At 46.8% G+C, this 12,780-nt stretch overlaps 1 protein-coding gene across 1 annotated transcript; it reads left to right on the forward strand.

Annotated features, from left to right (window-relative positions):
• Positions 1 to 9,661: 9,661 nt before the first annotated feature.
• On the forward strand, positions 9,662 to 12,475 carry ADRB1 (adrenoceptor beta 1). Its single transcript, XM_071749454.1, has one exon. The coding sequence runs from the start codon at positions 9,754 to 9,756 to the stop codon at positions 11,047 to 11,049; it is 1,296 nt and encodes a 431-aa protein (XP_071605555.1). The 5' UTR covers positions 9,662 to 9,753; the 3' UTR covers positions 11,050 to 12,475.
• Positions 12,476 to 12,780: the final 305 nt, after the last annotated feature.

The raw sequence follows: 12,780 nt of genomic DNA on the forward strand, positions 1-12,780 counted from the left end.
TGGGTGCCATTTGGAAGTCATTTAACCTGTCTGTCCCTTTGATTCCCCTCCTAATTTTGCTCTAGCTAGCCTGGTGTAGGTCTGTAGGAGGGCACCTGTGTTGCCACATTCAGTCATTCTCCTGTCTCCCTCAAATCATGGTCCCTCAAATCTCCCCACCATGGTACGACTGCCAGCAGCAACTGAAGTTAAAACATGAAAGCAATTCCAGCTGCTCAACCCCCTCCCCAAAACCATGTGAGAGTGAATCTGCATCTTCAGAAACAGTTGAATGAGTTCTGCAGAGACCCAGGCAACAGCAATCTTCATGTCAGAAGCCTTCCTGAAATGCCCATCCTGGGTTTGAGAGTCATCCATCAGAGAACAGAAGCAATGCCCCATGAGCTGGTTTGCAGAGATCCATGAGTTCTGGAGACAACACATGATGAACAGCACATGCACAAAAAAAAAAAAAAAAAAAAAAAAAAAATTAGGAAGGCAAAGAGTTCGTAGAGAGCCTGTGGTCTGAAATATGTTTGCATAAACAGACTCTTTGAATCATTACGAATAATTAATGTGTTAAAACCCCCTATCTTATTCCTGGATAGGCTGCAGAATAAGGGGATAAATACACCCTAAGGAACAAGGTGTTTGCTGAGTGCAAATAGCTAAGCTAACTACAAGCTTAGCAGTTTCACATTTCGAGGCTGCAGTGAGCAGCCTGTGGTTACTGTCAAGAACAGCTTGAACACAGAGGTGTCTCAGTAACAGCTCTGCTATTTAAAACAGTAATATTATGCTGTCCATAGGAGACCTTTCAGATGAGGACTGCAAAGTGGTTCACAGCTATTCAGCTTCACAAAAGCCCAGTGAGGGCAGAGAGAGTATTTATTAGATGCAGTTATGATATTGTTACTAACGCATTACAAATCTGTTGCCACTTGTAAGTTTTTCCTCCTCAGATAGGAGGGAGTTGTGTGCATCAAGTATAACAGCTAATAAACTTAAAAAACTTATTAATTTCCCTCTTTTTCCAAAAGCATTCTCTATAAGCAGCAGGTATATGAAGAATTCCGTGCAGGTCTGATTTATATCACTTGGTCATAAATTAATGGAGTTTGAAGCCACAGTGAGGTATTTCTATATTATTCAATGTCTTGCTGATTGAAGAGGAGGGAGGCAAGGGAGGTCTAAGTTAAACTGTATTCAAGATTAGGCTCTTACAACGAAAAATGAGCAAGAATTCAAAAATCTCTTTGTTTCGTTAGGTTCTGAACCACACTAGAAAAGCACAGGATTGGCAGACCTGTGTTAAATGCCTCCAGTAAAGCTTCAGTGAAGTCACTACAGCCCTGGTGGCTTACCCACACTGACTCCATCTTTTTAAGAAAAAAAATATAATTTCTAGAATTTGTGAAATTTTTCCTAGCATAGAAATGGGTAAAATTGTTAAGGGGGCAAATAGAGTGAGTTGTTGCCAAAGGCAATGTCATTTCAAGAGAAAAACCTTTTGTTTAACATGGGACATCCCCATGAAGAGGCATCATCTTGAGGTTACTCTCAGTAATGTTACATGTTGTTTTCCTCCTAGTTAATAAAATAATTTAAAGTCATTACAGGTTGAGGACTCTGACAAAAAGACTTTGTAGCTTTCAGAGTTGTGCTTACTGATGGCCTATTCCTTCAAGGGGCTGAGTACCTTCCAGTCTTCTTCTGATCCCTGGGAATTTGATCCACCACTATCAGGCTGATCAGAACCTCCCCTTTGCTATTTCATTCATTTTAAGATGTTAAAATGAACCTTCTTACTTCACCAGTTACTCTGCACCAGTGTTGGAGGCACCACTGCAGGAAGACCAACCCAGAACCATGTCTGGGTTGGCACATGGGGCTCTGGGAAGGCTTTGGTACATCTTGCCAGGAAAGATGTAGGGATGGACTGGAGCTGCCAAGGCTGGGCTGACTTGAAGACCATGCTCTGTTGCTTGGGGAGTTTATGGAGTTCAGAACAGAGAGAGAAAATCAGCTACAAATTTTGGAGCAGACACTACAGTCAGCCAAGCTTAGTGCCAGACTCCACTGCCAACACAACACAGGGTTTTAACAGGAGGGTAATTAAGCTCAAAAAAACCCAAACTTTGGGGCAAAGATAAGAAGAAAAGAAAAACATTGAGACTGAAGCCAGATCCAGAGTCACTCCAGCTCTGTTTCTGGTTCTATCTGTGATGTTAGACCACAATCATTTTATTGAAATTTGTAGTTATGTGGCTTTAAATTCTGTCCAAATTTTGACAAGTACAGTGCACACATTTATCCCATATACCTCTGGGAAACTGGGAAATGCTGAGCACTTCACCTTATCATACCAGGTGTCTGGTGTTAAATGCAGACTGCAAAGATACATCCCAGTGGGTGGTACCTAAACAGAGGATTTGCCATTAGAAATATGCAGTTGCCTGCAGAGCCAGAATATCATGATTTAATTTGTTATTATAAATAGATAAGCAAACTCATGAACAGTAGGTAATTTATCACTACCTCAGCATGATTTTATGATAGAAAACCCAAGTGCATGTCCTAGTCTACAACTATTGAAGAACATGACAAGCAGAGGTGACAAATAGCTTAATTCAACCCAGCAATACCAAGGCCACCAAGAAATGGTCAGCAGAGGTTCCTCACAGGCAGTAAGGTCAGCAGAAGGTGTGTTACTTTAATCACTGACTTAAACACAGTGAATGAGATGAGAAGCCTCTGCCTGAGCATGTGTCAGTGTTGTGTAGCTGACAGGTTGCTGAAAGAACACACAGGACTGCAGCTGGATGCTAACAGACAGCAATCACTGCTTATGAGACCTAAGGCAAGGCTTGTTCTTTCCCTTTAAATATATATATATATATAAAATATATATATAAATGTATATAAAAATGGCTGAAATTGTTTTAAAAGACACTAAGGCAACTTTGAGGGCCAATACCCAGGAAATGCCTATCACTGAAGATTATAAACTACCTGAAAAACAGGTTCAAAAAATAAAATTTGCAAGTCAGCATCCCCCAAGAGCTTCAAAAGGCACTCTCAATGCCAACGAAAGGGAATAACCATTCAGCTTATTCACATGTTGTGACACGATCTCAGCTATTCAGAGCTCTTTCCCAGGGTGCTGTCCTAAGTTAGCATGAACTGCAATTGACTTCTCTTGCTCAAAAAAATCCAGAATCTATTTTCTCCCAGTGGGAGCCCCAGCCCATTTCTTTACAAAATCCAAAGCCTCAGCCCTACATCTGGAGACATCAAGCCAAAAACATTGGGCTGCCCAGGTGCCAAAGTCAGTCTCAGGCAGGCACCCACCACCACAACCAGCCAGAACTGGACCCCAGCCAAGCAGCTCCAGGCAGTGTTTTGCCATCCAGAACATAAATACAGATTTGCAGAACATCTGATAATCCTGGTTCCACCCAAACCATCTGAATTAGTCTTTTGGCACACTCCAGCCACTAACCTACGTGCTGTGGTCATCCATGATGTGAAAGGGAAAGAAGGTTTTGGTTTTTTTTTTACTTAGTACACGTCCCTAACCAGTGTGCTGCTGGACATCCAAACCCTCTCTCTGTGCCTTTTTCCTGCACCTCACACCCACACCCCAGGAGGGGCTTGTAAAAGATTAGATTTTTCTTCCAATAAAAACGTGAAATGATATTTCCCAGAGCATGAAACTTTCATCCTACAGATGGGTGATCTTTGGGATGGAGAAATAAAGTAACTTCCCGCAGCCGGTATGTGGTGAAGCAGGAATAGAGTGAAATCTCAGAGGATTCCAATCATCACTCCTCTGCTCTGGTCTCCAACCACAATCATTCTGTATAAACAAAGGCTCTGACCACCGCAGGGTTTTCTGGCTTGCTGTAAAATGTTTTGCCAGCCCTCTCAAAGGAATCACTGATGCTTAAAAAAGAGGCAGTCTTGGTCAGGGTTTTCTCACAGTGCCAGTGTCTCCTGGAGGAGTCTGGGTGTTGAGAAAGTACAGGGAGATGCAGACAGTGAGCCTTGGCAAAATGAACCATAAAAGGCAACTTTTAGTTATAATCTGGATTAATGAGTGCATTAGTACTGCTCCAGATTAATATTAGTTCAGATTGCAAGTATAATGCTTCTGTCAAATAATTACAGGGATTTACTTTACAAAAATTGTGTCAAAAGGAACACTCTGCTTCCAGGAATCTCAAACCTGGCTTGTTCTTAGCAAAGTTTGATCATTTCTTTTGCCCAAGAAGAATCCATTACTGCAGGGCAAATGGTAACACAATGGTAAAGGCATTCCATGAGCCTTCAGTCCAGGGTGCAGTCCACAACCACAAGTCTGGATCATGCCGATGAGAAAATGTCACTGAGAAAGGCAAAATAAGGATTTGTCCTGAAGGAGATAATTAAAGGCCCAAGCACAAACCTCCTCTGAGAGGTACAGAGTGAGGCTGGGGGAGGGAATGTTGGACACTATCACTACTTCAGACCCCCCAGGTCAAACTCAGAGTGTTCCCTAACACAGCACACACTACTACTCAGTGTACCTGTGCAACTCTGGGGTCAGATGCAGAGTACAGGGCTGGAAAATATGGCCACTCTGTTATTGAACGCATTTGTTTGATGTTTCCTTGGCATTGTTTAACTAAAAGCAAGCACATACGGTATTCAGCACACTGACACACACAATCAAGAGATAATGTCAATGGAATTGCCTGTTGTCACAGGATAACAGCCTCCTGCTGTTGCTGAAATGCCAAATTGAAGCTGAGGCATTTATGGAAAATAAACGTCAAGTCAAAGCCAAGATGTTTATTTTAAAAACAAGAGACATGGATCTTGTGGCAGTGTTCCATCATGTCTCTATTTCTCTAATAACAAATGTCCAGTGTGAATAGATCCAAGTGACAGTTTCCTCCTGGGAGAACACGGAGCGGGTGAAGGCTGATCACCTCCCATGAGGTCTGGCAGAGTTGTTCTTATCTCCTTCCCTTCAGTTCAGGTTTTAGTCAATCTGTCCAGGTAACCAACACAAAAATAGGTTCTTAGATGTCTGCTAAGTTTACAGACACTTAAAGGAGAGACCTTTCAGGCATTTCAGTGGGCTTTGACAAATGCATTAAGAGCACAAACAGTTAATACTTTTAGAGGATATTATGTCAATAAGAGTGGTTCCTGAATTTGATTGCAATGAGGGCATGACCAGACCAAGGCTGGACAAGGAAGACAAGATCCTTCTGGGTCATATGCTGCAGCACATCACCCTTTACTCCTGGCAGGCAATGGCTCATCCTGGGTGCTGGCCCACAATGGGTTTGTACTGTGTCTATGCCAGCCCCATAGCCACAGAGAAACTGATCCTACAGTTTACATTTTTACAGCTTACATTTCTCCAGTAAAGCTTCCTTAAATCCAGGTGGTTACCCAGTAACAAAGACGACAGTTTCTTTTTCTGTGCAAGGGGAAAACTGAAGGTTAACTGATAAGAGCTGCTGGGATGTGGTAAGAAACCCTGTTAAAGCTAAAAGTAAGAGTTGAAAAAGTCCAGATCTTAGACATGATGCAATCTGATTTCAAGTTGAGAATTTGAGTTTTGTCAAGCCTAACTATAAAGGTCTGGGTGCTAAGATATCCAGTGGTACTCATGGCAACCTAGCGGGTTTGACATCTTAAAAGCCTTTCAGATATTCATATCAAATTTTCCCTCTTATCACATTACCATTCACTAAATTTCCTAGTGTTCATCTAAATTATTTCTCTCCCTCCTTGACAGTTTTTTCTTCATCCAGCTACATTAAGAGATTATGTCTTCAACAAGGTAAAATTTTCTCTTCACTGTCTCCATCTCCTAAGACCACAATCCTTCTTGAAATGTTCATCATCTCTTTGTCAACATCCTTTCTCTCCAGCCAACCTAAGAGTGACAAGACATGGTACACAGAGCTCAGAACATCCCTGGAGATCCTCTATCAGCAAGTCATCTCCCTCTCCCCAGGATACAGATCTGGCAAGAGCAAATCCACTGCCCCCAGTGCTGCCTCAGAGCTTGCAACACCAAAGGAAGGGGTGAGCCCCAGCACCAGCCCCAAGTCCAGTCTCCTGCCCCATGCCTGGTGCTGCTGAGATTCCCCAAGGCAGGGCTCTGGATGTCAGTACAGACCCATGCAATAGAACCCTCAGCTTGCAAGCCATTTTTGCATGAAGAGAGAAGCAAAAAGACAAGCTGGAATTCTGCAAAGCATCTCAGAGGATTTGGTTTAAAAATACATTTAGATAACCCACTTCAGTTCCTCAAATGTTGAAGCTTCACAGCCCATGCCAACAGGGTTCCTCAAATGCAATACATCTTGATTTTCATTGGATTTTGTCATTTTAATTCCATTTTCATTTTCATTATCCTCTGTGCAACATAAGACAGATCTGTCCTAATAACTACTCAGAGTTTGGGCTTTTTTTTTTTTTTTTGTTAAGACTTCCAAGGGAAAAATAATTAGCTGATCATTAAAAACTGTAATAGGAAGAGGAAGTAGAAACAATCCATTTCTGGTCTAGAAGTTCTTCTCTTGAACTGACACCTTTAAATAATATGCAAACAGAGAGCTATGTTAAAATCATGTTAAGAAGCTGTCTGAAATTCAAAAACAAAACAAGGAAAGTTTGAGTTAAAGGAGATTTGCAAAAGGTAATGCTCTGAAAGGGGTTAAGCCTACAGTAATTATTTGGCTGCTCTGTGCTGCAAGGGCCAGAGGGATGTTCTGTACAGAAGTCGTAAATTTGCTTATTTTTTTCCTTTGGAGATGCATTGTTTCCCAAAGACATTCTGGCTCCAGCTCTGATCTGGCATTCCAGATTGATGCTTGTTGAACCAACAAAGATGCTGGGAAGCAATGCTTGATTATGTGTCTTTTGGTTTATTGCTTACTTGCTAGCAATTCCCTTTACTTATTCAGTCTTTACAGTGGGATGAGGATCTCCAATTGGAGATCTGATAGGACAGCTTGATAGGCAAAGAGTTGGCATTTGATTAGGTTGCATATTTTATTAATTAAATAAAGACACTAGAGCAATAGTGGATATGAAGAGACAACAGATGGATGACACTCCAGGAATAGCAGGAAAAATAGCTACGTGGTACCCCCAACACTGCTTCCTACTGTCAGTGTCATCTTTGGAAAAGCATTTAAAATTTCATCACATTTTAATCTGGCTGATGTTGCACTAAAATGGACTGTGCACAAAACTCCCCCAAGAGCCTCAGCTGTGAAGGTTTTGGTGCAGTGATGCACTGCAGGGCTCGTATCTACTATAGGTGTTTCAGCTAGATGTAGAAAATAAAAAATTATCTCTCTTCCAAAGTTCCACTCTCCTGTCCTGGTTTCAGATATTACAGATCCCAGTCCTGGAGAACTGTTCCTAGCCACAATCCTTTAGCTTTTCATTCAACATAAGGTCTTCCTCTATTCTTAAAAGTGCTGTGCCCCTCACGCCTCCCACTAAAGAGGGTCACACTTTGGTCCAGCAGATGACGAGCAGCAAAGCAAAGTCCATGGGAAAGCTGGGGAATGGGTTAGTCGAGCAGCAGGTCCTTGCTGGTGTGTGGCTTTTAGTCAGGGTTAAATAAACAGCATGTAAAAATAAATAAATAAATTGCTACTAGGTGGCGACCTTGTAAATCAAGCCTAAACCTGGAAGGGATTTTATTATCCAGCTGGAACAGTGGAGCAGCATTACCAGAATAAATATATATGGGGGGAGAAAAATAACTGTGCCTTCCAGTTGCTCCCAGACTGCTGGAGAAAACGTTTGGTGCTGCTGTAAGACGTGGTGATGACTGAAAAAGAGAAAAAGAGGAGAGAGGAGAACTTGCTCTCATTTGCCTGACAGCTGCTTCACATTATTTTAAGAGGTTTAAAAGAGTAGTAAAACAGTTAAATGCACCCAAGAGTAATCTTCCAGCTTTGGAGCCAAACAGAGGGCTGAGCAAGTAGATGAAAAGGCAGCCCAGCTATTTCCTAGCAGCAGGTTTCATGGAAGTGGGTGGGAGCTGGGCTGGGATTTGCTTGTAATCTGTTTTTTGGGCATTACAGCCTGGGGATGCTTCATGTACTTTGTTGCTCATGACCAAATAACAGTACTAAGACTTAGAGTGGTCCTTAGATTTAGTGTGTTTTCACCAGACTGGGTAAAAGCTACTGGCTGCATTTAAAACATCCAGAGATACCTGTCAGAGGAAAGCTGGGATTTCTGTGTCCCAGCCCTGAAGTGGATTCCAGGGAAAATGGAGCAAACAGGACATACAACAAGCAGAAGCCATAGCCACAGAGACTGCGTGGAGCTGGTGGCACCACCTCTTAAACCACAAAGTTCTACATGGTGTCCCCAGGAGCGAGGCCCTGGGGGTGCCCAGGCTGGGGCAGGAGGCACTGGTGACACAGGACACCCATGGGAGGCTGTCCATTGCTTTTCAGTGGAGAGTGATACAGACAGCATTTGGTATTCTGGGCATTCCAAGTGTAAAGAGGGGGAGCACCTGCTCCAGCAGCTTTCACAGGTGGCAATGGATGACAGTGGAGACATGAGAGGAATCTCTGGCATAAAATATATCCCCCAACACTTAGGCCACCTTGTGCAGACCAGAAATCCAGCATTATCCTGGGCTGCATCAAAAGAAGCATTGCCAGAAAAATCAAGGGAGGCAATTCTCCCCTTCTACTCTGCTTGTGTGAGACCCCACCTGAATCACTGTGTCCAGTTCTGGAGCCCCCAGCATAAGAAGGACATAGAGCTGCTGGAGGGAATCCAGAGGAGAGCCATGAAGATGATCTGAGAGACAGAGCAACTGTGCTACAAAGACAGCATGAGAAAGTTGGGGTGTTCAGCCTGGAGAAGAGGGGGCTCCAGGGAGATCTTGTAGCACCCTTTCAGTATCCAAAGGGGCTAGAGAAAAGCTGGGGAGGGACTTTTTTGCATGGACATGTGGTGGTAGGACAAAGGGGAATGAATGTTCTTAAGCTGAAAGAGGGCAGATTCCTGAAAGAGGAAGAAACTATTTCCTCTGAGGGTGGTGAAACACTGGCATGGGTTGTCCGGGGAAGTTGTGGATGCCTTATCCCTGAAAGTGTTGTAGACCATGTTGGATGGGGCTTGGAGCAACTTGGTCAAGAGGGAGGTGTCCCAGCCCATGTCCAGGTATCCATCCCTGTCCATCCTTGGAGCTAGCTTATCTCTAAGGTCCCTCCCAACCTCTGACTTTCCTAGAGATTCAGCACCTCAGGGTCTCAGGACAGGTGCCAAAGCCTGAGGTTGGCTGGACCAGGGTGGCAGCGAACATTTGGACCTTTTTCCCCAAACCCCCTCAGACTGCTGCAGCTACCGCCTGACTCCCCTTTCGCTCCCCACAGGGAGGCTCCGAGGGGCACCCACGCTGCCTGCCCTACACACACACACCCCGCACACACCCGTACGGCAGGGTGGGTGGGTGGCTCTGGGAGGGGGAGGGGGGTGTTGGGTGCGGGTGTCCGGGCTCAGGCAGCTTCGGGACGGTCACCCCGGAGCCAGAGCGGGCTGAGCGGTACCGGCAGCGCGCGGGCAAGGCCCCTCCCCCCGTGTCCGGGGATTGGTGGGTGTTGGGTGACGCGGGGCGGGGCGGGGCGGTCCGGGCGGGCAGCGCGGGGGCCATGAGGCTGCTCGGGGCGGTGGCGGCGGCGGTGGCGGCGGTGGCGGAGCCGCCTTCCTGCCCGCGGCGCGGTGGCCATGGGCGATGGGTGGCTGCCGCCGGACTGCGGCCCCCCAAACCGCTCCTTCCCCCTCGGGGGCGGGGGGGGGACGACGGCGGCACCCCCCGGGAGCCGGCAGCTGTCCACCGAGGTGCTGTCGCAGCAGTGGGCGGTGGGGATGAGCCTGCTGATGGCCCTGGTGGTGTTGCTGATCGTGGCCGGTAACGTGCTGGTGATCGCGGCCATCGGGCGAACGCAGCGGCTGCAGACTCTCACCAACCTCTTCATCACCTCGCTGGCCTGCGCCGACCTGGTGATGGGGTTGCTGGTGGTGCCTTTCGGGGCCACGCTGGTGGTGAGGGGCACCTGGCTCTGGGGATCCTTCCTCTGCGAGTGCTGGACCTCCTTGGATGTGCTCTGTGTGACAGCCAGCATCGAGACCTTGTGCGTCATCGCCATTGACCGCTACCTGGCCATCACCTCACCTTTCCGCTACCAGAGCCTCATGACCAAGGGCCGGGCCAAGGGCATCATCTGCACCGTCTGGGCCATCTCTGGTCTGGTCTCCTTCTTGCCCATCATGATGCATTGGTGGCGGGACGAGGACCCCCAGGCACTGGAGTGCTACCAAGACCCAGGCTGCTGTGACTTTGTCACCAACAGGGCTTACGCCATCGCCTCATCCATCATTTCTTTCTACATCCCCCTCCTCATCATGATCTTTGTGTACCTCCGGGTGTACAGAGAGGCCAAGGAGCAGATCAGGAAGATCGATAAGTGCGAGGGCCGGTTCTACGGCAGCCAGGAGCAGCCGCAGCCGCCCCTGCCCCCTCACCCTCACCACCAGCCCATCCTCGGCAATGGCCGAGCCAGCAAGCGGAAGACCTCCCGTATCATGGCCATGAAGGAGCAGAAAGCCCTCAAGACTTTGGGCATCATCATGGGGGTGTTCACGCTCTGCTGGCTCCCTTTCTTCCTGGTGAACATCGTCAACGTCTTCAACAGGGACCTGGTGCCGGACTGGCTCTTCGTTTTCTTCAACTGGCTGGGTTACGCCAACTCTGCTTTCAACCCCATCATTTACTGCCGCAGCCCCGACTTTCGCAAGGCCTTCAAGAGGCTTCTCTGCTGCCCCCGGAAAGCCGACCGGCGGCTGCACGCCAGCGGCGGGGAGCTGAGCCACCTGCCCGGGGGGTTCATCAGCACCGTGGGGTCCCCCGAGCGCAGCCTGGGCGGGACCTGGTCCGACTGCAACGGGGGCACCGGGGGCGGCAGCGAGTCCAGCCTGGAGGAGAGAAATAGCAAAACGTCCGATTCGGAGTCCAAGGTATAGGAAGGGATGGGGGGGGACGCGGGGGGGCGGCGGAGGAGCCGGGGCAGGGGGGAGAGGCAGGCAGGGAGGCAGAGAAACAGGCATCCCCGGCAGCTGCCGGGCGGGAAGGCTGAAACCGAGCGAACCGGATCCCTGCCTTAGCGGAGAGTGAGCGGGTGTTTACTTAGGAATAGAAGCAGGTGAAGTCGCGTACGACATACCTCATCCCAAACTGCAGCAAACAGGAAAGCCGCTGACCGGAGAACAAAGCAAACAAACAGCCCGACCCAAAGAGAACCGGCTTGCGGGTCGGAGCAGCTCTGCCGGGGCTGGAATGGGAGGGGGGGGAGGGGGGCTCGGGCCGCAGCTTTCGGAGCACTTGGCCCAGCACCCTGCCTGTCGATGGTTGAACCCCAGCGTGGAAGTGCCCGAATTGGGCTGCAGCCGGGGGGTCTCAGCCCTCCCCCGCCTTGCTCGGGGCTGTGGGACACCGGGGGTTCGTTCCCGCATCCCGGAGCCGGGCGGGTTTCGGGGGAGTGCGGGGTCCGTGCTGCAGGTGCTGCATGCGGGGAGTGGGGAGCGACGGGCAAGGGTGAGGTGTAAGCTGGGAGTAGCTGCGCTCCCCTGTTCCGCAGAGTAGCGATGGAGAAAAATAAAGGGGAGCACAGGTGTATTTTGAAAAGGGGTAAAAACAAACCAAAACGAAACAAAATCCTACCCCAAAACTCTTGTGCTTTGTCCCCTCTGGCTCAGCAAGCAGTGAGTTGCTGTGCTTATCTCCTTCGGCCAGACAATAGCAGTCAGGCTCTAGGAAACTTCTACCTCAAACTGTGCATATTGTACAGGGGAATAAACGGACCATGTTTATATTAAACAGCATATTTACATACCACTAATAGTATTTTATGAAAAGGGGAGGGGTGGGCGAAGAGCCTTCTGCAGCTTGTTCATTGTAATTACAGATGAACGGGGTGGGGGGGGGGGGGAGGAATCCTGAGAGCAACAAAAATTTACTGCACATTTTTTAAAAAATGGCGACAAAGCTGTTTTTTTGCACAGTGTTAAGAATTGTAAAGTTATTTGAAGATGTTACTTGCACACATGTACACACATGAAAATTAATGAAATGGAAGTTTGAATAACACTGAAACCCTGAAACTGATTTCTGGTTTTGTCTGATCTGTTATAGTTTTATCGAGAGAGTGACTTTTTAATATTATTTTATGAAGGTACTGTAAATATATCCATTATAAATTAAAATATCTTAAGGGAGTCATATTATTTTTATTTTTATTTCCAAGTGCCCACGTGAATCTGCTGTTATTTTAGCACTTGTGTGTCATTTTCATTTTCCTCTCTGTGTGTTTTATAACATATTTATACTCTGGTGCAATTTACTACTGTGTAAGTAATTGGTCTATGTGCAATAAATACCATTGCAGCACAAGCAAGTGTGTCTCTATAGGTTTTGAAACAATACCTACCTGTAATGGGAAGAACAGCAATTGTTTTTCTCTGAAGATGGCTCAGATTACCAATACGACTAACTCTATCTAATGGTTTTTCCTGACACAGTGCTGTAAAAAATGTGTTTGAAACCCAATAAGGTTGTGTTCCTGTTGCACTGAGGTCTGCTGACTTCCCTTAAAATTAATGGCTGAAGACAAGGTGTTTCCACTGTGATAATGAATATACTCATTTTTTGAAACTAGTTGTTTCTGGAATATATTCTACTTAAAATTGGTTTTGGTT

The sequence above is a fragment of the Heliangelus exortis genome, chromosome 7, assembly GCF_036169615.1.
Source record: "Heliangelus exortis chromosome 7, bHelExo1.hap1, whole genome shotgun sequence".
Classification (NCBI taxonomy): Eukaryota; Metazoa; Chordata; class Aves; order Apodiformes; family Trochilidae; genus Heliangelus; species Heliangelus exortis.

What these genes read in the sequence shown, in the direction of transcription:
- ADRB1 (XM_071749454.1), top strand. Translation starts at nt 9,754, where the DNA reads ATGGGCGATGGGTGGCTGCCGCCGGACTGCGGCCCCCCAAACCGCTCC.